The sequence below is a fragment of the Trichechus manatus genome, unplaced genomic scaffold (assembly GCF_000243295.1).
Source record: "Trichechus manatus latirostris isolate Lorelei unplaced genomic scaffold, TriManLat1.0 scaffold00090, whole genome shotgun sequence".
Taxonomy (NCBI): domain Eukaryota; kingdom Metazoa; phylum Chordata; class Mammalia; order Sirenia; family Trichechidae; genus Trichechus; species Trichechus manatus.
Genome location: NW_004444026.1, coordinates 9,050,157 through 9,077,565, shown reverse-complemented (window position 1 = coordinate 9,077,565; position 27,409 = coordinate 9,050,157). Strand labels below are relative to the sequence as shown.

General features: G+C 48.2%; 2 protein-coding genes across 3 annotated transcripts in view; one reads left to right on the top strand and one right to left on the bottom strand.

Annotated features, from left to right (window-relative positions):
• The window catches only part of BIN3 (bridging integrator 3), a 57,004-nt gene extending 44,740 nt beyond the window's left edge, over nucleotides 1–12,264 (top strand). Inside the window, exons 6-9 of one of the 2 annotated variants that reach the window (XM_004382124.2) lie at nucleotides 104–144; nucleotides 7,378–7,519; nucleotides 7,766–7,900; nucleotides 11,065–12,264. In XM_004382124.2, the coding sequence (XP_004382181.1) occupies nucleotides 104–144; nucleotides 7,378–7,519; nucleotides 7,766–7,900; nucleotides 11,065–11,211 (465 nt within the window). In that variant the 3' untranslated portion in view covers nucleotides 11,212–12,264. The remainder of the gene's footprint in view (nucleotides 1–103; nucleotides 145–7,377; nucleotides 7,520–7,765; nucleotides 7,901–11,064) is intronic. The other variant, XM_023736686.1, reaches the window with a different exon arrangement.
• Nucleotides 12,265–12,286: 22 nt separating this feature from the next.
• CCAR2 (cell cycle and apoptosis regulator 2) lies at nucleotides 12,287–26,729 on the bottom strand. The gene is made up of 21 exons (XM_004382123.2): nucleotides 26,438–26,729; nucleotides 25,461–25,556; nucleotides 25,099–25,190; nucleotides 24,649–24,740; nucleotides 24,327–24,441; nucleotides 24,028–24,157; nucleotides 23,758–23,854; nucleotides 19,947–20,066; nucleotides 18,010–18,232; nucleotides 17,807–17,920; nucleotides 17,327–17,490; nucleotides 16,678–16,849; nucleotides 16,361–16,591; nucleotides 16,026–16,262; nucleotides 15,222–15,366; nucleotides 15,008–15,090; nucleotides 14,373–14,519; nucleotides 14,080–14,191; nucleotides 13,790–13,978; nucleotides 13,432–13,637; nucleotides 12,287–13,134 (listed from the first exon to the last, which is right to left on the bottom strand). The coding sequence occupies exons 2-21, from the start codon at nucleotides 25,516–25,518 to the stop codon at nucleotides 13,090–13,092; spliced, it is 2,772 nt and encodes a 923-aa protein (XP_004382180.1). The 5' UTR covers nucleotides 25,519–25,556; nucleotides 26,438–26,729; the 3' UTR covers nucleotides 12,287–13,089.
• Between the last annotated feature and the right edge of the window lie 680 nt (nucleotides 26,730–27,409).

The window sequence follows — 27,409 nt, the reverse complement described above, 5'->3', positions numbered from 1 at the left end:
CCTGGCAGGCATCCTTCCTCTTCTGGGGAACTTGGAGCCTCCCCTTTTAGGAAGGGTCTGACTTCTCCCTGATTTTGATATCATCAGGTTTTTCTTTTGACAGGTAAACCAGATCCAAAAGACCGTGATTGAACCCTTAAAGAAGTAAGTAAACGTCATCTGGGGACCAAGGGTCTCAGAGAACTAGGCTCAGGGGACTTATGTAAAAGGTGGGAAACCCAGAAATTTGGAGGGGAAGCAGATCCACTTGCCCCTTGGGCACCAAATATCATTGCAACTGGCCTGTCCCTAGATTCAAATGGGGGCTGATGAGAATCTTAACTGGGGATGCCAGCTCTGTGATTTGTGGCCTAAGGCTTGGTGCTCTGGGTAGCTCCAGCACATGCTAAGTAATGGCAAGGAACTTCTGATCCTTCCGCAGTGGCCCGACTTTGCTCCAGTGGTCGTTTTGCCGCTTCTCCCTTTGTTGGTGATTGAGAACCAGTGGGACCAGCGCTTGCCGACTTAAGCTAGCAGAGATCTTGGCCAGCCCTCAGCGGAGATGAGCTAGGCCTTTCATCTCTCTCAGCCGGATTGGGAGAGCAGCTGCCTGCAGCACTCGGCTTTTGAAATGTGGGGGTGGCCGCACATGGGGAAGGGAACAGCAGCCTGGTCCTGCCTGGGAAGGCTCCATAATTCATGGCCTGTCAGGGTCGGACCTTCTGTGGGACTCATCTTCAGTCAGGCAGGGCTGTGGTCAGTGATCAGACAGGCCTATTCCCTGAGTCCCCTGAGGGGGGAAGTGTGCTTGGGGGGACAGGAGGTGCATTGCCTTGAAGCTCCCAAATCACTTCATCTTCTTCCTTAGCCTCGCCCAAGCAGCTCTGACCTAGAAAGGCTCCCCGCTCCAGTCCAGCAGCTGCACTTTATTACCTCTTCTGTGGTGGTCCCTGGCAGTTGCCTCGCCAGGGCCCTGGGTAATGAGGCTCTGCTTAATTATCATTAGGCCTGGATCAGGGCCCAGAGGTAGATGAAGAGAGCAGTTTTTGATCCTCAAGACCCTGGTGTTTGGAGGTTGTTGAGCTATTCATTCTCTGTTCAGGTCCAAGGGGTGGGGTTAGGACAAAGCTCTCCTAACCTCTTAAAGCTGTTCTTTCTAAACAGGGACTGTCTGGACGCTCAGGGCTGGCTGGAAGGCGAGAACCTGGAGAGGGAATTCTCTCTCCTCCCCACTCCTTTCCCCCAGACCTCTGCTGCCTCCCCAGAGTGGGCATTCACAACCCCTTCCCCCCACTGGTTCTTGTTCGGCCCCAGACTCCAGGGTCAGACGAGGAGCTCAGTGTTGAGAGAGACAGCCAGCTGGTAGGTCAGGAGGAAGGTGTCAGGATAAGCTAGATTGCTTGTAGCTTTATGTCCTGGCCTCCAAAAAAGAGGGTTCTTAGATGGGTGGAAGGAATAGAGGCGGCTGGAAGCCAGCAGAGCATACCCGCCCGTGTAGGACTCTTCTGAGTGGGGGCTCTGGGGTCCCAGATCCTGTGATCTCAATCAGCTGAGCTGGTGCCGAAGCTGCCACAACACCCGCCTGTGGTTGGCAGAGCTCGGCAGGGAGTACCAGCTCCGAGAACTGGGGGGCTGACTGCTGTCTCAGTTTCACAACCAACGAGGCGGCCTTGAAATCCGATCCCTGGCTTCTGGAGCTAGAGCCAAATGGAGAGAAACCCCTGCTGCTTCCCACCACCATGGGAGCCCACCACCTGCCAGGAAGGTGGGTGAGTGGCAGAGGGGGCGGGCCATTTCCCAGAGCAGATCCGCTGACCTCTGCATGAGCCCCTCATACTCAGGCCTGCCAGGCCACCACCCTGCATCCCCATCCCTGACTTGCGATCCCCTCAACCACAGACACCCGGCACTGCCTGTTGCCTCCTCCCCATTTGCTTCCTCTTGCCAGGAGAGAGGCTCCCAGAGACCCTAGCACCGGAAACAGGAAACTGCAGCTTTCCTGCCCTCTAATGAAGATCATCTCCACATGGCTACCCAGCTGCCCCCAAGCCTCCCCCCAGGGGGCTCGGCCTCTAATCCCCCCCCCATCTCTGGGCCTGCGCTCACATGGTGGGATGGGGATGCTTTCAATTTCCCTTTCCTGGTGGGTGGAAGATCCCGGCTATGTGGGCACAGATTGAGGAATGGCAGGCATTCCCCACCAGGCCGGCTGCTCCCAGCCCACCTCCCAGCCGGCCTCTCTCCCTCCCTTTCCCTTCTCCCTCTCTCTCCCTCTTCACCCCACGCTTACCCAGGGAAAATAACTTGATATCAAACCTTAGGACAGGCAAGAATTGGGCAGTCATCATTAGCAGAGCTTCAGTGAGGCCTAACGTGGGCCTCGCCCTGTCCTCCCTCCTGTGAGGAATCCAAGATAAAGGTAGTGGGACTTTAAGAGCTGATGGCCTAGTGGGGAAGCCATGACTGTTCTCAAGAAAGAGGAGCCAGGTGTAGTAACTGCCAGCCATGGAGCAGTGTGGCAGTGTGGGGAAGTGCTGGACCAGCAGCTGCAGCCTGCTCCAGCTAGCCTTACCTCAGGCGAGTCACTGCTCCTCCGAGCCTGGTTCCTCATCTGCAGGAAGAAAGACATGAGTGGAGTTTTCCGGATGATGTAGTTGATGCTTAGGAGCAGGGGGAGCAAGGTTCTGCAGGGAGGTGGTGCGATGTGAGCTGGAGAGCAGTGTATCCTGGAGTTCTGACCGGGGACTCTCTTGTTCCATCTCACTACCAAATATCTATGGGGGAGGGGGGTGCTGGGCTCAGAGGGTCTGAATCTCAGCCTTGTTTCTTTATGGCAGATAAAAGTGTGGGCTCCATACCTCAGAACTGGGTCCCCACCCTCTCCATCCTTCTCCTTATTAGATGGGAGTCAGCAGGTACCTCGGTGGAGTTCCAGGGGCATGTCTGGGAGAGGCCCTGGCACTGGGGACCAGCCTATGCTTGTCTTCAGCATCCCTGCTGATTTTCCTCCCCTGCTGGCACCCAAACCCCTGTTCTGAAGGTGGAGGAAAACACTCCAAATCTGAGGGGGACAGGGGAAGTGTTTCCTGCTGTCAGAGGAGCTCCTTGCGCAACACCGTGGTTATTTCCACTGCCTGCCACTTGGAGCTGGGAAAGTCTGTTCCGTTGCTTATGAGTAGAAAATGGGGAGGTGGAAGCCAGGGATCTACAAAGCCCTCGTCCCACCGCTCTCATTAGCCACCCCCAGATAAGCTGTGCCCCTGCCTCAGCCCTGTCTTAGTTTGCCTCCCTTTAGTGTAAGATGAGTGAAACCTGCCCCTGCCCCTGTTGTTGTTGTTGTTGTTAAGTGCCATTGAGTCGGTTCCAACTCATGGCAACCCCGTGTGCAACAGAACAAAACACTGCCCAGTCCTGCGCCATCCTCACAATCCTTGATATGCTTGAGCCCATTGTTGCAGCCACTGTGTCAGTCCCATCTCCTTCAGGGTCTTCCTCTTTTTCACTGACCCTCTACTTTACCAAGCATGATGTCCTTCTCCAGGGACTGATCTCTCCTGATAACATATCCAAAGTGAGACGAAGTCTCACCATCCTTGCTTCTAAGGAGTATTCTGGCTGTACTTCTTCCAAGACAGATTTGTTTGTTCTTCTGGCAGTCCATGGTATATTCAGTATTCTTCACCAGCACCAGAATTCAAAGGCATCAGTTCTTCTTTGGTCTTCCTTAATCATTGTCCAGCTTTCCCATGCACATAAGGTGATTGAAAATACCATGGCTTGAGTCAGGCGCACCTTAGTCCTCAAAGTGACATCTGTGCTTTTTAACACTTTAAGGAGGTCTTTTGCAGCAGATTTGGCCAGTGCATTGCGTCATTTGATTTCTTGACTGCTGCTTCCATGGGCGTTGATTGTGGATCCAAGTAAAATAAAATCCTTGACAGCTTCAATCTTTTCTCCATTTATCATGATGTTGCTTATTGGTACAGTTGTGAGGATTTTTGTTTTCTTTATGTTGAGGCATAATCCATACTGAAGGCAATAGGCTTGATCCCTTACCCCGAGGAGATACCAAAGTCCAGGATACAAAGCCACCCAAGTGGAAATTTGTTAGTAACTTGTCTCCAGTGAGCCAAGCCAGCTGAGCCTTCCCATGGCATCCTGGGTTGACTGAGGGGTGCTCTTGTGGGAGGCAGAAGTTATCATGGTGAAGAAATTGTTTTCCGGCCGGGGGGGGGTGTCAGGTGACTCTAACAGAGCAAACTGTTACCAGTTTCCACCATAGCCCCTTCCTCCCCTAGAGTACAGGTGGCCTTGGTTCCAGAAAGCTGAAGAGTAGGAAGGAGCCCTGTGATGATAGGCAGTGTCATGTGGACACAACCACTTTTACCCCATCCATCACCTGAAGCTACCTCAGATTGTGTAGTAATCTGTAACCCTGGTGTATCTGACTCTGTCTCTTGGACATAAACCTCAACTGACAAATTAGGGAAAGAGGTTATGAGGATGAGTTAAGGTACAAGTGCTACTGGGGTCAGAGGATATCATCTCCTGTGTTGAAGGGCTGCATGACCACTAGCATAATAATCCCATCTTGCACCTCTAGAATGCTGCTTACACTTCAGAGCATCTCACACACATTATTTCATTTGTTGTGACGCCATCTTTCCTGAGAATATAAGTTTGAAATGATGAGTTTGTAGCAAAGAAGACTCTCCACCTGCTACTTCCTCCCTATTTTTCATTCTTGCCTTGTCTCTGCCTGTACTCGCCCAGCATCTCCCAAGCAACCAGCAAGGTGGAAGTGGAAGCCCAAGAAGCAAAAGAAGCATCTAGCAAGAGAATCTGGATGGTTGCTGGTAGCCCTTGTCCAGCTGGGTGGAGGGGGAGGCGGCTGTGGTTGCTTCTCAGGCCCAACTGCACCTGCTCCCTTGAGCCACATGCCTGCTTAGCTGCCAGTCACACTCCTCCCAGGAAGGGAGAGGAGCTCCCCTAGCAACTGAGACTCCATCATAGCAACTGCCTTAGGCAAAAGCAATGAGGCCAGCTCTCCCAATGGCATCATTCATACTCGGTCCATAGGTGACCTTTTGTCCTTGAGGTGTCTGGTTCCCACTTCCAGTTTATGTAGCACTGACTAAGCCTACATCTTCTGCCTGGTCAAATCCGTCAGCCAAATATTGACTTTAATTACTCTGTATAGAGGCCTGTGGCTGAGGCTTTACAGACATTTCAGTGGTTTTACCCACTTTTCTAGCATTTCCAGTTAGGTAGTGAGCTCGTTGTGGACACTTACTGAACTAGAAGAATTCTTTGTGTCTTTATCAAGGATAAGCCCTTTGTTCCATTCTAGAATGAAGACGACAGGATACAAGGAAATAATTAGTCCAAAGTACTAATGAACCACAGCTACCAAGGCCTCCACCAGACTGCATCCAGTACAGCTAGATGGTGCCTGGCTACCACCACTGACTGCTCTGACTGGGACCACAACAGAGGGTCCTGGACAGAGCTGGAGAAGGATGTAGAACAAAATTCTAACACACACACAAAAAAACGACCAGATTTACTGGCCTGACAGAGACTGGAGAAACCCCGAGAGTATGGCCCTCAGACACCCTTTTAGCTCAGTAATGAAGTCACTCCCGAGGTTCACCAGCCAAAGATTAGACAGCCCCGTAGGACAAAATGAAACTGATGGGGCACAAAGTCCAGGGACAAGGACTAGAAGGCAGGAAGGGGATAGGAAAGCTGGTAATAGGGAACCCAAGGTCAAGAAGGGAGAGTGTTGACATGTCGTGGGGTTGTTAACCATTGTCATAAAACAATATGTGTACTAACTATTTAATGAGAAACTATCTGTTCTGTAAACCTTCATCTGAAGTACAGTGGGAAAAAAAATCTGCTCTCTGGGTCAATAGCTTAGCTTGGGGGTTAGTTTAATGCTTTGGTCAAGTTTATATCCTCTTTTCTCTGGCAAAAATATTCATTACTCTTGTCTCACATGTACCCTGGATTTGTTGAGGCTTTTAAAAACCAAATATGTGGTGATGTTCCTTTGAAAGACAAATTTGCGAGGTCATTCCTGAACTACCTGAAAACGACCCATGGGCTTATGGACCAGAATGCTTGTTAAAGGTTGAGATCAGCAACTGGTTTGTGTCCCAGTGAGGTGAGCCCCAGCCTCAACTCTTGGTCCTGCCTCTTGTCTTTCATCTTAATCAGAGTTGCTCATAAATCGTTCTAGGAGGACTAAGTCTTGTCCTAGATCACCAATTCCAGGCTTCTGAATAATCACTGAGTCCACAGTTCCCTCAGTTGACAATGGCCAGATCTATGGTAATTGCTCTTGACTGACTCCCAGCTTGCATGTAGTCTCATCCTGCCGCTGAACCATAGGCTAAGCCCTTCAGCAGTTCTGAGAGCCACCTTCTGCACTTCCGGCTTCATCTTCAAGGAAGCTGCCCATCTTCTCCTGTCCTTCCAGAAAGCCTGTTTGCAGGCTTTCCTTGTTTTCACCAACACTCTGGGTCCATAAGATGCAATCCTGCCCTGTACCCATTTCGAGATGTCATTGCCCTCCAAAGTTAAAGATGACAGTCACAATGATTATGCCCAGGGAGGCCAAAAATGCGGAAGCATCTGTTGTTCTTTCTGATTGGCCCATTCCTTAGAGAATTTCCCCTTTGTGATCTTTTTTAGTTGTAGTTGGGTAGAGAAGGCCCTTGAATCATTTTCCTAAAAGATCTGGTTTGATGGTGTGGCCTTTTCAGTGGTAGACCCATGGGAGTCTTGCTTTTCCCATGTCAAGTGGTGAAAGGATCCCTTGGCCGGGAGTGGGTTCTGATTTCAGTTCTGTCACCGGCTGGCAACATCATGGGGTGGTGGGAAGGGTACCAGACAGAGAACTGGGACATCTGAGTTCCTTCTGGACTGTTACTATATAATTGTGACCTTGAGAAAGTCATGTAATCTCTCTGGCCTCAGTTTCTTTCATTTTTTTAAAATGGAGATGTTGGACAGATGGCTCCCAAGGTGTCTTCCAACTTAATGTCCTCTATTACAGGTCTGGCCGTACTCACCTGGGGTGTGAGGCTCTATGAGGTGGGTGGGTAAGGAACAGTGGGCAGTGTAAATGGCACCGTTGATTCATTTCCCATCATATGTTACACAGGTCCAGTAGAGTGCCATCTTTTTTCCCTTGACCTTATCCCAGGACTACATTCTCAGTAGCATAAGCTCGTTAAGGGCCAGGGCCTCATCTGTCTTGTTTACGGCTGAATCCCCAAAACTTAAGAGTCTAGCACTTAGTAGGTACCTAATTTATTTTGAATGAATGATGAGCTGCCAGCTTGCCCCTCCAGGGACTAGGCCTATATCCAACCACTCTGTGTCTGGCAGGTTTGGAAGTGTCTTCCCAAGCCTCAACATGGCAGTGAAACGGCGGGAACAGGCCTTGCAGGACTATAGGAGATTGCAGGCCAAGGTGGAGAAGTACGAGGAAAAGGAGAAGACAGGGCCAGTGCTGGCCAAACTCCACCAGGTACCAAGGGAGAAGGGAGCAGGGGAGGGTGGGTGAAGGGAGGCAGAAGGGAAGGGGATGGGGGGCGATTGTGGTCATATGTGGTAAGTTCATCCCTTCACCTGGGCACCTACTTTCTGGAGCTGTGGGACCAAGATACCATATGTCCTAATACCCACCCCCCTTCCCTCTCACAAACACTGTGCACACAGCAGGGATTCTGAATAAGCCAATGAGAGTTTTGCCATCCAGCGTTTTCCTCCCTAGGCCCGGGAAGAGCTTCGGCCTGTGCGGGATGACTTTGAAGCCAAAAACAAGCAGCTCCTGGATGAGATGCCGCGGTTCTACAACAGCCGACTCAACTACTTCCAGCCCAGTTTTGAGTCCCTGATCCGAGCCCAGGTGAGGCGACTTGCCACCCTGCCTGATGGCCCAGCAGTTTTTCCCTTGGGAAATAGGTCAAGGGCTTTGTAGACAACATCTCATGCCAACCCCTACTCCCATGCTGGAAGGATAGCTTAGCCATTCTCTAGAAAGACAGCATCACCACCATACCCTACCCTGCATGCCCCCCAGTAAGGAAATTCATTTCAGTCCTAGAATCTGAGGGGCTCTGGAGACTTGGGGATTCTAATTTTTTCCTGGAATTTCTGATTTGGTTCCTACATTGCTTTCTGGTTAAGCCCAGCCCTAGGATGGACAGGGTTCCCTTTTTGTTGATCAGTTCTTCCCTCAGTCTCTCTCTCTCCTCTCACATTTACTGTGAGCAGCAGGAAGGAATCAGGCAGCACCTCCAGCCTCTCCCTGTTGATAGGCAGGTGCCCAGTGTGCTCAGGCGGAGATCAGGGATCTAGAAGCCTGTAGGGTGAAGGTGGCTGAGCCATTTTCTGAGGATCCAGCACCCCTCCCCTCCCAACCCTAGTTAGTCTTCATTTGACAGGAGACCACGAAGAGTCTTGACTTTTAGCTACCGATGGAAGGCTCACTGAGCCCTGAGGAGAGGCAGCTTAGCCTTGCCTGGGACCCAGCTCAGGGCTGCCTTCACCTTCAGGGCCGTGGTGCACCTCCAGTGGAAAGGCAGCATGGGCTGCGGGCCTGGTGCTGGCGGGGTTGCTCGGCTGGTGCGTTAGGACAGCCCCTTTTCCATCTGGAGAGTTGGATACAGGTCAGGACCCTGTGTCTCCTGTTTCTCAAGAATGTGTGATCATGTGTAGCTCCTACTCTCCTGGCCCCCATTCTTTTTCAAACCTTCAGAACTTGATTATTCTCTCCATTTATAAAAGAGAAAAGGCTAGGGTGTCAAAGCCAAGAGAAGGTCTTTCCAGGTGGGACCTCCAGCTGATTGAACGTGCTCAGCGTCAGCCCGAGGACCCTGCCACCTCTCCTACCCAGGTGGTGGAACTCACCACCAGGTAACAAAGCTAAAGACCGATCATGTCACCACCTACCTCATCCCATTTCTGGTTTTGGCCTGGGTATCTGGCTCCCTCCAGTGGGCCTTGTCATTCTTTGCAGTTCCACAATCTCAGGGGCCCAAGGAATAGCCTGATTTCCCACCTCCCAACCTGCCATCTTTGGAGAGCACCAAAATCCACAGGGCCCGATCCCTGGTACCAGCAACCCAGAAGCAGGAGTTATGTTGTAGCTGGGACTTGTTGGAGACCCCTGTCCTTGGTCATCCTGCATTGTGTCCTGCATTGTGTCTAGGGAAAAATGAAACGAGCTGACGTGTGTGTGCGTGCGTGTGTGTGTGTGCGTGTGCGTGTGTGTGTGCGCGTGCGTGTCGCACACAACCTTCACCAGCAGGAGGCAGTCAGGGAATCCCCACACTTGCACCCAGAGCATTGTCCTTGGAGGTGAGGTGTCCCCCGAGTTCCTCCCCAGCAGCTTCCCCCCTCTGACCATGGAGGAATGTGTCTAAGAGGGAAACCTATGCTTTCCCTGCCCTTCGCCGTCACCATCCCTACTTCTAGCCCCTCCAGAAACCCGTATGCTGCCCGCCTCCTCCATCAATGTTGCTCACAGGGGAAGCGCCAGGGTGCCCAGGCTTAGGCGTACTTAGGTTGGAGAGTAGGGGGACAGGGATGCCCTGTAACCAAGCAGTGTGGGAGCAGGGGCTGTTTACTGCCTCCTCAGCACCAGCCTCCTCCTCACCCGGCTGCCACTGCCATTAGTCACTGGAGAAGTGAGCATTCCTAGTGACTCACCCAGCGGTGCAGTGCGGCTTGTCGGGGGGTGGGCAGGTGGACCATCCCTCTCCCCAGCGCTAGTCTGGGCTTGCCCCCAAGCCCCCATCCCCTGAGGTGACAGCAGTAGGTTGAGACCTTCTCAGTTTAGTTCCCCTCAGCCCACTAGACACCTGGCTATGGGAGTCAGGGGGAGAGATTTCCTTAGAAACAGCTCAACCACAGGCCCCTGCCATCCAGGCAGGGCCACTGCCACTAAACTCTGCTGTTTGGCCTTGCCTTAGGAGTGAGGGCTTTCCAGCCTTCTAAAGAAGACAACTTGGAGCTGGAGATGCTAAAATTAGGACTGTTGGAATAGTGTGGACCACTTTCATGAAGTACATGCTTTCACTTGAAAGCGGGAGGTAGAGACTGAGGCAGAAATGCCTTCTGTCCTCTCCTGGAAAAGCCCCAGATCCTGGGCCTCCTCAGACCCTGGATCTAAGCAGCCCTCGGCTACCTGAGAGGTTGCTGATGGGTATTGCCCATTCCTCTGCGTGCCCCTGGCCTCATTCCTGTGTTCATCCCCCATCCCATTGCTGCACCTACATAAAAGGAAACATAGAAGTGAGCCTGGCCTCTTTAAGCCTTGCTTTCCTGGTAATACAGCTGGGCAGTGAGTAATGGTGGGATGTCAGTTGGGAAGGAACAGAAGACTAGAAAGGTGTCATCTTTCTCAACTTTACTTCTAAGACTGACTCTCAAGGCTTTGGGAGCCACAAGCCTACCATTTCCTCTTTCTCCTATGGATAAAAGCCTTGCGCTTCTGTCCTAGGTCATAAAGCAGCAAACTCCTAGCACAGTGTCTGTCTCTCCTTTGCCTTCCCAGAACCAAGCTAAGGAGTTGCTCCCACTCTCTGCAGTCCTAGCCTTGGGTTGTGCTTTGTCCTTCTCCCACCCTCCACCTACCCCGTCCCAAGTGCACAAGTCCATCTCCTTACACATCAACACTGCTGCTCAGCTAGAACCAGGAGCGGTGAGGGGCAGCCTGCACCTCAACGAGAACCCATATTCCTTTCCTCCCTTTTGACAGACTGCTACCCTGGGAACTAGACTGGAGCCTTTTCCTGTAGTGGACGTTCCTGAAGGGCTTGGGGCTGTGGCTTCACTCCTTCCCATGTTCCCATGCAGTTTACAGAAATGGGGTGAAGGGGAGAGGTAGTGGGGGGAAGGTGGAAACTAGCCCTCTCAGAGCCACAGGAGTGAACACAAGGGTGAGGGCCTCATGACCCTGGTTCTCTGGCCCTGCTTTCCCACCTGCAGTGCTGTGCCCAAGGGGTGCTTTGGGGGTTGGTACCCAGGGAGCCCAGCACTTGTTGACCTCCTCTTGTCTCCTACCAGGTTGTGTACTACTCAGAAATGCATAAGATCTTTGGAGACCTGACTCAGCAGCTTGACCAGCCAGGCCACAGCGATGAGCAGCAGGAGCGAGAGAATGAGGCCAGACTAAGTGAGCTCAGAGCCCTCTCTATTGTGGCTGATGACTGAATTCCCATCTTCCTCCAAAGACTGCTGGGACACAAGTCCCCTTTTTTTAGCTTAGGCTCGTGCTCCTCCCACTCATCAGCCTGGCAGAAGGCCCTCTTCTGGGAGAAGTATGGCAACCAGCAGGTTGGGGATAGAGGTGGCTCCTGTACTACCTCACCAGCCCTTTGAAATGAGTCTTCAGTCTCTTGAGCCCGTCACCAGCCCCAGGAGCCCCAACCAGGCTGCTGTCTCCCTACTCAATAGGAAGCAGCCACAGACACAAGGTAAGCAGTGTAGAAAAACCCCAGGGGCCTTTTTTATTTCCAAAAGAACCATCCAAAGTACAGCACCCAGGCCTAGGGCCCCAGCCAACTTCAGCCCTTTGAAGGCATGGATCTCGTCAACTTAGCTGAGGGTCTTAGCCTTGTGTGCGTGGCTGGAATCACATCTACCTCCAAAGAGACCCATTCCGGGGAGCCCCCCGAACCCCCTCTGCCTTTTCACTTTGAAGACTTTTATGGAAGGGGCCTGTGACACTGCCTTGGGGAACATGAGCGCTGTGGTCCCCCAAGCCATGACAGAGGCCCCTCACCCAAGCTTCCAAGCGTGACCGAGGCTAATTCTGCCCATTTCTATTCCTTAGTAAGGTGTGGGGAAGAGCCCCAAGTCTGTCAGGTTCCCTGGGTAACTGGGACTCAACCTATGTAACTGTTATACCATACTAAATGACACACATAATTCACAGGCCTCAAAGAACAGTGGGTTTGTGTCTCATCTGAAATTTGGAATTCTATTTTTTCAAGTACAGTTTTCAATAAAATGTCCATTTGTTATTGTGTTATAACTAAGAGAAAGCCATCAAAGATTGTCTTCAGGATTATGCTGCCCCCTGCTGATCTGGCAAGGTAGCTACAGCACACACTCTCCTCCATCCACAGGCAGCTGAGAGCCCAGAATGCAAAGGCTCTTACTTCTCACTGCCCTGCCCCACCTTCTGGAGACACCTGTACCATGGATTGGGATAAGAGCCAGGAATAAAGGAAGGGAGTACAGGCAAACCTATGAGAGGAATAGAAGAGCTATGGTAGACACCTGGTTTGTTTTTTGACTTTGGTTTATTTAAAAAACAAAAAGCCAAAAAAAAAAAAAAAAAAAAAAAAACTTCATATACAAAGTCAAACTGAAACCACGGATTATGGAAAGAGGCGAGAATTATGGGTGGGTAACAGGGAGAAAGGCTGGGCCAGAGCCAATACCACATTCTGAACATGGGGAACCAAGGGGGAAAGAGGTGCTGGTTTCTTCCGGCAAGTCTGGGGTGGCTGGAACACAGTGTTCTATACAGAAACACAGCCCAACACTGAGACCTTTCTAGCACTGACTCCGTTCCAGTGGTGACCAAGTTAGGCCCTCCCCAAGAACCTGCTCCTGTAGCCTAGCAGGATTTGTGCCATCCAGGTTATGGGGTTCTTCTTAACCCCAGCCAGACTCCCTGTCTGTGTCTTCAGTTTACTGGTGTTAGACCTTGTCATGTACTCGAAAAGCCTTTTTCCTCCCCTGTCTTATTCTAAATTGGAAGAGGACAGGAGAAAGTCAGCACAAGACTAAAAGGGCCCCAGAAGAATTCCAAGGTAGAGGGCAAAATGACATTCTAGGGGTGTAAAAGATGTTGTATTTAGTAGTAACTGGAACTGGGGTTCCTCACTTATCTGTCTCACAGCACAGATAGACCCCACCCTGACAGCTTGACCTCCCCTACAGAGGCTGAGCACAGGGGTTAGCCTCCCCTGCCTATGGCTCCTAGGTCCTGCTCCAGCTGCTTTCTGGTACCAAAAGGGCTCTAACTTCCGCAGACTCCATCGCTGACCTCACAGGATGGCAGTTCCTGTGCAAAGCCCCTCAGTTGGTAGGTGCTGGCTCCTCCTTCTCTACCCAGCTGTCGGCCTGAAACAGATGTAAAGACCATTAGAACTCCCAAGAAAGAAGGGCACAAGATTTGACAACTACTGAATACTTCCATCTGGGAGACTAAGTTGCAAGCTGGTGACTAATTCCCCAAGAAACCAGTAAATGGAGGAAGAAAGCAAGGTACGCTTGGGCAAGGGGAAGGGCTGACATACTGACTCTCCTCTAATCAACTCTCTTGAAATGACAGCTAGTTCTCCTCAAGAACAGCGGGGGGCTTTTGGAGCCCCACCCAAAGGAACTGCAGTTCCCTCCTAGCTCTTACCCTCACCTCACCTTTTCAACCATTCGCTGCATCTCAAGCTGCAGAGGGGTCAGGCGCCTTCGGAAGTCCTGTAGCAGCCGCTGAAGCTGGTTCTTCTGTCGTTCAGCTGTCCGGGCTGTCTCCTCAGCCTCAGCCAACCGATTTCGCAACTCCTGCATTTCTGCCGCCAGTGTCTTATTTGTCACTTCAGTGGCTGAGAATCGGTTATGGCTCTCCTCTGGGGATAGGAAAAAATAATAATAATACCAAAAAGACAGCTGTTCAGACAAGGACCGAAGCATAGGGCAAGAGGATGGAAGTCTAAGCTTAGAGTGGGGTCTGCCTCTCGCTTAGTCTCAGTAGATCCCATCCCGTGACAAGGCCCCTCACCCAGCTTCAGTTCCAGTGTGTGAATCTTGTTCTCCAGGTAGAGCCGTCCACTGTCCTGCTGCTCTGCACGCTGCAGCAGGTTCCCCACATTGATTAGGCTGCCATTGTGGGACACCAGGCCCTTGTGTTCCATGGGGGCAGCACTTGGCTTTGCGCTTTTCCCAGGAGGAGGTAGCAGATCAAGGTTTCCTAAAAGGGGCCGTGAAAAAGATTAAGGAAAGGGTCTCAGGAAGAAAAAGAAGCCTGCCCTGCCCATTCTCCACCAAAGGCCACAGAGTACCAGTACATACCACAGAGCACCTCCTCAGGAAGTCCGCCATCCATGCCCTCCTGGCGGCTATACTGAAGGCTCCGGTACTGGCAGATGTTCTGGGTCACCACCCTGCTGACCAGCTGCTTGGCCTATAGCAAACACACAGCCAAGATACCACTGATCAAAAAGTCGAAGCCCTTGCTCCGGTGATATGCACGACCCTGGAACTAAAGTATCATGGTTCACCCAAATGAGTTAAATGCATGCCTGTACGTATTTATGTTAGGTGAGGCCATTTCAGAAAGGACTGGTGGTGGAAGTGACAGGTACCTGCTCTGCACTAAGCCGTAGCCCAAGGGTAAGTAGAATCCTCTCCAAGTCTCTCCGGTGCAAGTAGCCACACCAGTTGGCATCAAAGAACACAAAAGCAAGGAGACAATCCAAGGGGAGCACAGCAGAGGGATCCAGCTCCTTGGGCTGCCAAGAGAAACAAGGATGTACAGACAGTTTACAAACAGCTGTCTCAGTGGCTAAATCACCCAGGACACAGCCCTTCTAAACTGAATGGCTTGGGTGACTTAATCACACCCAAGCAGGTCTTCCAGTTGGAGACACTGAGCCAGGCTGGGTCACCAGGCCTATAGTCAAAGGCCTATTTGGGGCACTTTCACAAAAGCCCCAGGGGCTGTCACATGCATAAGAACCTAGCATGCTCCTCAGTCAGATACTGATGGAGATACTGAAATGGTCTCCTGGATCCTATGAAGTGCCATTCTGTGAGCCAGGAAACACATTTTGTCTTCCGTCAATCAAGAGAAATCTTGTGCTGCCTCCAAGATGCCAGAAGTCACGTGGTAAACACACAGGCTCATGCAATGCTCAGCACCCCTCTCCCAGCAATGAGTCAGAGGCCTTGGTAAGCTTCACTATCAGCAAGACCCAGAGAGGTAGAAAAGAGGTCTCACCATGTCCTGAAGTGAAGAGAATTCCATCTCTGACTGGTTTGAGGCAACGGACCGTACCTCCGAATCCTCCAGCTTTGCTCCTGCTACAGAAAGCCTGAGATAAACATGCAACAGAGGCCACACCTGGCCCAAACTCGATCTACAGTCACAAGAGGAAAACTGTTACAGCTACAGACCCAGAGAGCTACCATCCCTCTCACACCACTGGACGTACCAAATTCCTCTTCTCCATCATCCCTCAGAAGCAGCAGTTCTGGGTCCAGAGCCATCTCACAAAGGTCCTCAGATGCCTCACCCCGGGGCTTCTCTTCTTCCTCTCCCCCAGAAGATGGGGGTTTGGGCAAAAGTCCATCCTCCTTCTAGAGGGGGCAGACCAAGATGAAGGAGAGAAGGAATTGTTAACTGTAATTACAATAATAATGGCTACCATCTTGGAGAAGGAATTGTTAACTGTAATTACTAACAATAATAGTGGCTACCATCTTGATATTAACTATGTTCCAGGCACTGTTAAAGGCTCTGTATGCCCAGTCTCATTTAGTGTATTTAATTACACAGGATCCACAGCACACGTGGGGGATTTCCAGATACCTGGGGTTTTCCTCACGAGTCAATCTCAGTGTGATAATAAATTTATGCTTACTAGATAGTACTTAGGCAAAAACTAGACCCATATGTTTTAAAAAGAAAAGGGTTAATAAAATGCATTTTTCTACTTAGCCATCAGGTAATCAAAACACCTCTAATCTCAAAGCATTCTCATTAACTGGAACCTTTGTGCCGCCATAGCTTGTCAGCCTGGCTTCTCTTACCCTAGGTGTACCATTTGCTAGCTGGGTGGTCATGTGCAAGATATCTAACCTCTCAGTGCCTTAGAACCTACCTCCTAGGGTTCTGACGAGTAACTAAGCCATGTAAACTGCTTAGAACAGTGCCTGGTATAAAATAAGCAGTCAAATTATGGCAAGCATCATTATTTTAGTCCCAATATCAGTCCAACAGTGACAAAGGTGCTCACCAGTGGGGTGTCTGACTCAGCAGCTGCTCCCTCATTCTGTACCTCATCCTTCGACTCCTTGGCCACCTCCTCTTTGACCACTTCTTCCTCCTTAACTGCTTCCTCCTTGGCTGGCTCCTCCTTCTCAGGTTCAGGTGGAGTCACTACCTTTTCAGGAAGGCTCAGCAGCATCTTATAAATCCTATAGCCAAAATCCCTCTGCAGCATCTCCAGAAATAGCTCAGCCAACACCATCACCTATTAGAAGCAGCAGCAAGAAGGGAGCCATGAGCATCAGGAAAAAAAGGATTATTCTACCATCCTACCCCACAACCTCCCCAAGATTCTAAACCTACCTCAAAAGAGATTCTTTCTTTTGGCCTCCGATCCTCCACAATACCATGGAGAGAGAGGTTTATACAGTCAGAGCGTGCAATGACAGCAGGTTCTAGAGGAGGTGGAGGGGCCTCTGGGAGATCTGTGTCCATTTCCTGCTGCGCGGTGACCTCCGGATTCTCTGCATTTTGTTTAGAGGTGTCTGCTGCTTGCTCCGATGCATCTGCCGCCTGTTCAGAAGACTCTGTTTCCTATAACAAAAGCAAGGAGTTCTAACGACCTGGGCCCAGGGGTCAGGCACCTACTTCCCCTCTTTCGTCAGAAGGCTCAGCCTTACCACTGGTGACTCCTGCGGTGGGAGAGCTGCCTCTGCAGCTTTCTGCTGGCACAGGGCCTCCCACTCTTCCAAAGTAGGCATAATGGTCCAGACATCCGGCAGGTACACCACCACTGTCTGGAGCCGCCTTGGGGGTCCCGGCTGCAGGTACTGAAACTCAGCAAAGCGCCACCTGCTCACAGCAAAAGAGACAATGAAGAGCTAACCCATGACACACCCATACAGACACCACATTCACAAACAATTGCTTTAGTTTCCAGTCAACATTTAGTGAGCACATACTGGGTGCCAAGCTTTCAAAGTACAAAAATAAAAGATATAGACCAAGTCCTCATGAAATGTTTAGTCAATGGTGAAACATAAGCAAGCAGACAATTATTACACAAGGTGCTAAGGCAACAAGGAGTGCTGAACACGGCTGGGGGATCACGCCTGACGAGTCAGATGAGCTGGCCTTCAACACACAAATACCTAGTCATGCTCATGGCCAAGGCTACCATTTGGGAGGCAGCTAGAAAGGTGGAGGGAAGGATGAACTGTGACTAGGAAACAGCTAATGGTCAAAAAGAAGCAGAAGCTTGGCCTTATGAGTAAGTCTCACCAACTCAACGAGCTGGTCACAGACAAGAGCTCGAGGAAGCCCACTCACCACTTTGTGCAGCTGCTCAAGTCAATGCCAGTCTGAACCTGTGCACACCGGATCGCGGTGCGGACTAGCACCTGCGGGTCAGCCTTGGGGTCAAGGCCATCCAAGGAAGGAGACCACTCGCCCCCAACCAGCACTGCCTCTTCATCTTTCCGGCCCAGCAAAAACTGCAAAAACAGATCAGGGATGAGAAATGAAAAGCCGTATTACTTGGGTCTCCCACTAATCAGGAGTTAAGGCAGCATCATGTGCTGAAGAGCCCCACACACAGGGGACTCGCTAGCCATTAACTAGTCAGGTAACAGTTTCTGACGAGTTAAGAACATCACTGGGCCACATTTTCCTCATGGGTGAAATGCGGGGCATTTCAGCTCTGAAATGCCTTATTCCTATGAGTTACTGAAAGACAGCTGAGCTGCTGAAAACTTGATAAGGACTGGACTTTATCAATGAATATCTTGCCTCCTAGACTGCAGTCTTTACCTTAATCTGCTTCAAAGGATGTTCTGGCGTCTCCCTCGGCTCAGCGATGTCATCCACAAACAGCATACAACAACGATACAATTCCTCCAATCCAGGGGAAGAGAGCAACAGTACCTGTGCAGAGGAGGCACGAAGGCAAACAGTCAGGAGCCATCTTCAACCCCTATAGGTGGGATAAAGCAACAGAACCCCAGGAAACTTACCTTGGAACTATATCCGGGGTCACTGTCTGAAGGGATAGGCTCAGCACCAGTGTCTGGAGCTGGCTCCTTCTCAGAAGATACCTGGATACGGCTTGGATGGTGGAGGGAAAAGGGCTGGCTCAGAGGGAAGGCTGACAGCCAGCTCAGATGAACAGCCAGAAAATCTGAGGGAACCAGGAGGCTGCGGTAACGGCGCTGGAGTTCTAAGAAGTCACAGATGGGGCTGTAGAAAGAAAGCAAGGGAATCCAGATTGATTAAAACTAAAAATATTTAAAAATGGAACTATAAAAGACTCAAAAAAATAGGCAAATTATTTTATAACCTGGGAAAGAAAGATTTTCCATGTAAGAAAGGACAAGATGGATCAGATCTGACCACAAAAATTCTAAATCTCTGTATGACAAAATAAAGTCAAACTGGGAGAAAAACTGTAATAAATGTCAGAGAAAGAAGTCATTGTCTTAATGTAAAAAGAACTCACAAATCAGTAACCAAAACAAAAAGGAAAAACACTCCAAGAGAACACTGGGAAAAAAATGACATCAACAAGTACTTAACAGAAAAATACGTAACACATAGAAACCCATGAAAAAATGCTCAATCTCATAATTAAATATAAATTAGAATCTCATTTTTCACCAATCAGATTGCCAAAGATCAAAAAGTTTGATAATACAGTATTGACAAAAGCACAGGGAAACCAGCCTTCCAACAGGTTCATTCCTGTTCGAACCTCTGCTGAGAATCTGCATTTCCACCCCAAGTATACTGTATCAGAATCTAGATTTTAACAAGATCCCCATGTAATTCCTATGTACAATACATTTTGAGAACCACTGCTCTACTAGTGGTTCTCAGAACTGGTCCCTAACCAGCAGCATTAGCATCCCTGGGAACTTCTTTGTTGTTAGGTGCCCTCGAGTTGGTTCTGACTCAGCAACACCATGTACAACAGAACGAACACTGCCTGGTCCTGCGCCATCCTCGTAATTGCTGTTACACTTGAGCCCACTGTTGCAGCCACAGTGTCAGTCCATCTTGTTGAGGGTCTTCCTCTTTTTCACTGACCCTCTACTCTACCAAGCATGATGTCCTTCTCCAGGGACTAGTCCCTCCTGACAACATGTCCAAAGTATGTGAGATGAAGTCTCGCCATCCTCACTTCTAATTCTGGCTGTACTTCTTCCAGGACAGATTTTGTTCTTCTGGCAGTCCATGGTATATTCAAATATTCTTCACCAACTTGTTCAAAATGCATATTCTCAGCAGGGGTTTGAACCAAAACGAAGTGGTTCAAAGCCCTGTATCAAAGTTTCAAATCAAACCCTTTGACCCAGCTACTCCATTTCTAGAAGCTGATCCTAATAAATACTTGCACCTGTATACCTGATGTATGTGGCAGATGTTTACTGCCACAATATTTATGATAATTAAAGACTGAAAATGGAGAACTGGTTAAATAAATTATAGTTAATCCACTCACTGGAATACCGTGTAGTTATTAAAAAGAATGAGATCAATCTAATATTGTTTTTGTTAGGTGCCATCAAGTCGATTTCAACTCATAGCAACCCCATATGACAGAACAGAACTACGTCATAGGGTTTTTTAGGCTGTAATCTTTACAGAAGCATATCACCACCAGGTCTTTCTCCTGTGGAGGGCTGGGTGGATTCGCACCGCCAACCTTTTGGTTAGCAGCTGAGCACTGAACTACTGCACCACCAGGGCCCTATTTAATAAATGTTAGTAAGAGTAAATTCTAAGATAGGTAAAAAAGAAAAGTACCAAACCAGTATGTACAATAGGCTTCCATTTGTGTATTTTTAAAAGGCTATAAAAACACACGTGCGCGCTTGCACAGAATCTATCTCATTTACCCCAGAAACTGTTACCATTTGCAAGTCTCATCCCCCACCTCAGCCTTGTCACTCACCTGTCCACAGTATAGGGAGTGAGGTGGACCCGGTAAGGAGGCAGGTCATGCCTTGGTTTCTTGGCACCCCAAGGCTCTCCGCCAGCCCGTTGTTTACGTTTCTTGGAGTCATAGTCATCACTGGAGGTTGATCCATCACCCAGGAATAAGAAACTACACTGTTACATATGTATTCAATACATACTGAGGTATAACAGAAAGAACTGGAAACAATCTGAATCCACAACATTAAAGAAATGGTTAAAGAAACCATGCTAAAAACCATACCACAGAATGTTATGAAGATATTAAAATGGATATTTAAAAGCTTTTAGTAAGATATAAAAACATTCACGTGTTAAGCAAAAAGCATAGTAGGCAACACTATATATACAAGATGGCCTCAACTATGCAAACAACTTTAAAAGAGCAAAAGGAAATAAAATGTTAATGGTGGGTGACTCTGGCTGATAAGCTTATGAATAATTTTTCCTTTATATTTTTTTGAACTTTCTAAATTATCTGTAGTTTTTTGAAATGAGAAAAAAATAATTAAAAAAAAAAAGCAAACAAGACACACATATACAGTACTGTGCTAGGGGTTCTATGTGAGTTTTACTAAAAGACAATTCCAGGTAGCAAATCAGCAGTACACATTAAAGTCATAAAAATACTCAAACCCTTTGATCCAGTAATCTGGATCAAAATTGAAAATTTGATTTCTTGAAAATTTATCCCAATTAAGTAATTCAAAAGAAAATAAGAGTATATATAGTAGAAAGAATTTAGGCAGCAAAAGCTGAGTAAGAAAACCACATAAATATCCAGCAATACCCGAGTTTCTACAGTAAATAAACCCAGTAGTCATGCAGCCATTAAAACAATGATAAGGATTATGCTGCAATATGGAAAAATGTTTACTAAGAATATACAAAAATAAATAATGTGAACTCTTAAGATTAAAAAAGGTCTGCATGTGTACAGAGAAAGACTAGACGAGAACACAGGAAAAATAATGAAGTGGCAGTAATTTCTCTCTTCAAAATTATTTTCTAAAGGTCTGTAAGAATACCTACGTATTTTTTTTTAAAAATCTACATATTAATAATGGTTACCTCTGGAGGGAAAAGAAAACTTTTTCTTTCATATATTTTTATGGTATCTTAATTGTATATAATAGCATATACTACTTTATAAATTTTTGTCATAAATTACTTATTATAGTATTACTATGTTATGGCTACAATAAATAAAAATAGTAGAGGAGAAAAAACCTTTAGACAATTAAAAAATGACAGGTTGACAAGAGAAAATCCCCATGTCTCATGAGAGAAATGAAATCAACTGTCAATTCTTCATGGCTGGGTAACTGAGTTGATTTACCAGATTTTTATTCTTTTAGACCTACCTGTCATTTCCCTGTTCCTTAGACCCCTGACTAACTCTGCTGATTGTATTTAACTGAAGGTTTTTGTTCTTTTTTATCTACTTGGATAATTTCCATTTATTAGCATCTCCATACTAAAGCTGCCTACTTATCTTGTCTTTATGGGATGTCAGCACTTCCACGTTCTAACAGAAGAACTGTTCGACGATCATTTCAACAACTCTATATAGCTCACCCAGTGACTGGCGTGAACATTCCAATAAGTGCAGTAAACCTCTAGTCAAACACTATGTTGCACTGAATCCTGTGGATTCCATGGCCACGGTTTTCTCTCATTACTGTGAGTTGTCAGGAGCAGGTTGTAAAAGGCAGTACCAGTGGAAGACATCTCAGTAACTGCAGCAGCAGCAGCCCAGCTGAGTGTACCTGTCTAAAAGCCTCAGGTGTTCATGAGCAGTCCTATGGAGACATATTGCCTACATCCCGAAGCCCGAAATTACTAATAAACTTGGTTTCTAACCAAAATGCTAATATGTCTAATTTCTTTATAAATTAACATTGTCGTCCCCCACCCTGAGTGACTAATTCCTACTGCTTCTTTTCCTACTACAAATTCTCTCTACTGACCTGATACTTCCCACCTCCCAAAAGAAATATCTTCTTTCTCTAGAAGCTATGACACTGAAGGATTACGGCCAAAGTCATAAAAACAGACCCTGCACAGGGCTGGCATGTCCACAACAACCAAGTACAACCTATTACATGTTGCTGTTATGTGCCATCGAGTCGATTCTGACTCATAGCAACCCTACAAGACAGAGTAGAACTGCCCCATAGGGTTTCCAAGAAGCAGCTGGTGGATTCGAACTGCTGACCTTTTGGTTAGCAGCCAAGCTCTTAACTACTGCGCCACTAGGGCTCCAGTCTGTTATACAGAAAATCTGAATTTCAATCTAAAGCAGAAAGTAAATAGCAGTCATTGACTCCCACCCAGACTACATTATTTTACACAGACTACATTACTTGCTGTGATTTTGTAATGAAGCCTTTAATAAACTCACAGAATGTGAGAGGAGGGAAGTCCTTGGAAACTGAATACCAGGAAGATGCCCAGGGAAGGAAGAGTTGGAATATGCAAGATATATACCAGTGACTTGAGAATAGGATAAAGTGTTTCAAGTAGTGGAAACATGGCAGAAAATAATCCTAGACAATCAAAGCTTCCCCCTAGTTAGAATTCACAATGACCTACCCCAAGGGAGCAAACACTAGTTTCTGCAGGGCTGGCTACATCACTTTTGCCTAAACTTTTTCCCTGAGTTATTCCATGCTCCTTTTAAGTGTTTACATTGGTTTGCATTCTCAGCCCTTACCATGTAATATGTAATCCACTGGCATCTGGGATGGGGGCTGTCTCCCTCTTGGTAGAGTTCACAAATCAAAAGAGAACTACAACATGAGGAAACTTTCTGAAGTGATAAAAATGTTCTATATCTTAATAGGGTGAGGGTTGCGTGGGACTTCCCATTTATCAAAATTATGTGGTTAAGATTTGTGCATTTCAATCTATATACATTATATCTTAAAACAAAAAAAATCAAGTAGAGAGCAGGGAGTGAGTAGAGGTGTAGAAGATGCAGATGAAAAAGAATGGAAGAATGCTGATAATAACCACTGAAGCTGGTGATGGGGACATAAGGTTCATCATACCATTCTGTTTACTTTGCATGTATTTGAAATTTTCCCTAATAGTTAAAATGAAGACAAACAGAACTAGAAAAAGTCTTTAACTAGTTTAGAGCTTAACTCCTATGGATAAAAGCGAAAACTTGGGAGAGTAACACAGAATAAGGAACATATGAACCAGAGAGAGAACAGGTAACACACTCCTGGTAGTTCTAGCATTCAAAGATTATACAGGATCACCTAGGAATGTCCAAAAGTCCCAAATCAACCCTGCTTACTTCACATATGGCCCAGAAATCAGACTGTCATTTCTAGGGCACAAGGCCTAAATTTCTGGGCAAACTGCAACATACACATTCTAACACCACACTCATAAAGTATATATAAAGAAATATATGTATCTTAATCTAGAAATTAAACCATATGCTACAATGGTTACTTTTTTGACATGTTAGTGTTTTCTTGATAGTCCTGATTCTTGGCATTGCTCTTACAGACTAGAAATACAAGGGAGATTATATATTAAAAAGTGTCTCAAAATGACATTTCAAAAGATGAAATAAATCCCTGCTTGCTGAGTCAGTGTATAAAGTTCCAATATTTGATATACATCTTAATGTGTCTGCCCATTATAGGGCAAACGGACTAGAATCTAGCTGCAGAAAGAGAATCTTAAGTGTGAAGAGGTAGCAAAAAAAAGGGACACTGCTCCTGGAGGCAAAAGAAAAATAAAACATTTTTCCTGCCTGATCCACTTACCTTCGGCCCTGATCCAATCTTCCATGAGGACCCCGAGCAGGAAATCTGTTCAAGTGGCTCAGGTGAAGAGTGTGGGATGTTTGGAAGAGACTCAGAGCTGCAGAGAGGAAATGGCCAGTGACTCCAAAACCCTAAAAACCTTCCCAGCTTCTCTCTCCCTTTCTACTAACACACAGAAGTACCCACTTCTATTCTGATAACAGTAACCTAATAGTTACGTGTCCACTGACCCATAATACCACACCTCAACATCCATGCCACGGTACTCACGCTTCTGAGGAAAGAGAGGGGGAATTCGGTGATGCTGGAAGATCAACTGAGGCTGAGCTCCCAGGATGCCTTGCTTCTGGCCCAGGGCTGCCACGTGCAGAAGGGGAGGTGCTGGCGACTTCAGCAGGGGCTGCAAGACAGTAGCCAGGAAATTCAGGAGATCCCAGAACTGATGTGCTCACTAGTTTGGAAAAATACAGTCCCACCCCCTCCACAAAAGCACGGTTCTTGCCCAGCTTTCAGGGCACAAATGCTTCCCTCCCTCCCCTTTCCAATGCACATGCCATAGAGATGAATACCTGGTTGGAGAGTGTTTGCACCTTGACAGCATTCCAAGGCACTGCCTGGCCTGGGTTGTATGCAGCCTTCACCAGCACCTTCTCACCCAGCTGGGGCAGCCGCCCCTTCACCACACTGCCAGCACACAAGCCAGGAGGCCCAATTAGGAGAGAGACCCTGGCCAAAGACACCCTGACTGTCCCCCAGGAGGCCCTTCCCATCAAGATTTTTCACATCTTGCATAAAAAGAGCAATGCAACAGCTTTAGAGGTGTCCCCACCAGTTTGGTGACAGAATTGAACCCAAAAAGCTTTGCCTGTAGTGGACCAGCCTCAAGCCTACCTTAGCTGAAAAAAAACCTCTTCATCCACCACCCCAAAGTAGTCGTGCAAACTGGTAACAATTCCAGTGAAGACCCGCTGCTTCTCCCCACCCTGTAAAAGAGAGCAGTTTCAAAGTAACAGGGAGTAACTCAGACAAATACATACTCTGCCACTATCTTTTTATCTCTATCTACCACCCAGATCAATCAAAGTATGGCATCAAGATTCACAACGAAGGAAGCCTATGTGTATAGCGGACATTATCTATGGGAGAAGAAAAACTGAGCTGATTCTCGGGTCACAAGCTTCTTCTAGGATTTCCAGCTCTTCTTTAATTCCAAGAAGCACCCTAAAGATTTCCCTAGAACCAAAACTTAAGACTCCCCAATCTGAGGGATATCTGGTCACCCCCATACTGGCCAACATAGTTTCAAGGGCTGAAGCTCACTAGAAAGGATGCCCAACCTACCTGAAGGTGCCTGGCATTTTGGGACAGATCTGTAGCCACAGGAGGAGTGAGCAAACCAGGAGGAGGTCCCAGAAGAGATGTTGAAGCTGCGCCTATGGGGACAGAAAAGCAATCTTTGGGAACTGCATCTACCACTTTAAGCACTACAGCCAACTAGAGGATATGGTGAAGCCCCGGCAAACTGACCCCAACCAACTCCTCTACAGGATTTCACTGGCAACCACTGCAGTGATCTATTTTCCTACAAAACATCAGCAGCAAATTGCTCTCCATCAGGGAGACCCCAAAAATCATATTTTTAAAGACTAAATCCAAAGCACATGCTTCCGAGTATGATGCCAAGTAGGGATAAAGGTAATCACCTGAAAAGTTGCGTCCCCCTGGAAGCGGATTGATCCGCTGGCGCTTAAACTGGGACATTGTGAATGCTGTCCTTTTTCAGAGTTTTGGGAAAAAACCTTCAATCAGAAAATGAATAAGTTATCAGTTCATGAGGAAAATTTCCATCTACCGCAGAAAACTAGACTATCTTAAAAAACTAAAGATCTTAAGAAAAACGAGAAGGGTGGGGTACTGAGAATGGAGACGGTAGAGAAAATACAAAGGGGAGCAGCAAGTTAAGTAACACATTACATTGTTCAGTTTGCCCTTGATAACCTAGTGGTGGGTGATGTTGTCATTCTATTTGACTGAGAAAGAAATTAAAGCTCAAGGGGGAGACTCGCCTGAGGCCAGATAACCAGTTAGGAACAAAACTGGGACTCAGACCCAACTCTCCGGACAACTTAGTGCCCCCTCACTATGTCACGCCACCCCAGGAGTGATGGGGGGGTAGAGGAGAGTTGGGAAGAGCCTCAGTGACATTCACTCATTCAAAAACATTCATTCAAAAAATTGCTCCAAGGCAGGGCCCAGGAAAATGGAGGAGGCTGGTGCCGGAGAGGAAACGGTGTGGGCCCCGGAAGCCCGGTCCGTCGTTCCCGGGACAAGCTAGAGGAAGGGTAGCTGTCTGGCCCGGCCGAACGCGAATCCCGCTGCGCGCCCGCCCTTCTGCTCCCGCGCTACCTGGCCCCCCGCTCTCGCCTCACCAGCCGCCGGCGCCGGGTCTTCCGGGCCGGGCAGCGGCGAAACCACTGTGGAAGAACGAAGGCGCGCGCGGTTTCTCCTCCTCCCGCCCGCCCCCAGGGCCAAGGCCGTTGCCAGGGAGACGGGACTTGCAGTCCGGTGGAGGACTCGGCCCCTTCCGCGACCAGTGCATCTTCGCTACCCGGTCCTCTTGGCCTCTTGGCCAGAGGAATGGCGAAGAGGCAGAGTGGGGGCAGGAGGACCCCCAACCTACCTGCGGGCCAGGGCCGCGACACCGGGGGACAAAGACACCCGGAACCACCACAGTCGCTGCTGCCGCCGCCGCCGGAAGCGCCTCTCCGGAAGCGCGACCACTGGTCGGAAGCTGCCACTCTCCCGGATATGGTCCCTCCCCCGACTCCACCGATCTCTCCCTTCCCCCACTCTGGCTTGCATCCTTCTCCAACTGTGGAACGGAAGTGCGCCTTCCCCGATCGGATTCACGTTAGCAAGCCGCGCCTCGGTGGTGTCCACGCTCAAGCGTCCCATTAGAAAAGAGGCTTCAGAGAATTGGTTCCTTATGCAAAGACGGCTGGACTTTCAAACATACGGGAGCGCCTACGACCACCACCACTACCTCGTTCTGGAAGCCACAAGAGTGCAGCAGCAAGAGAACCAGGCCCTCCTGACTGAAGGAGGATGCTTGATCCGTGGCAGACACGAGATATTCCTGTGTCAGTGACTCAAAAGCAAATGACCCACCCCTAAACCTGCCCTTCCAGAGACCACACCCCAACACACACCTCCCAATTTCTGGGTACCTGCAAGAGATTAAGCTTTCCACCTTTCTCGAATTACCTAATGCTGCTATAACAGAAATACCACAAGTGGACGGCTTTAACAAATTTATTTTCTCACAGTTCAGGAGGCTAGAAATCTGAATTCAGGGTGCCAGCTGTAAGGGAAGGCTCTCTCTGTGGCTCTGGGGGAAGATCCTTGTCTCTTTGAACTTCTGCTCCTAGGCGATCTTCATGTGGCTTGGCATCTTTCTTCCCGTGTCGCTTGCTAGCTTCCGTTTAATCTCTTTTGTATCTCAAAAGAGACTGATGCAAAATATACCCTACACTAATCCTACCTCATTAATGTAACAAAAACAACCCATTCACAAATGGGATTATAACCACAGGCAGAAGTTAGGATTTACAACACATAATTTTGGGGGACAAATTCAATCCATAACAGATCC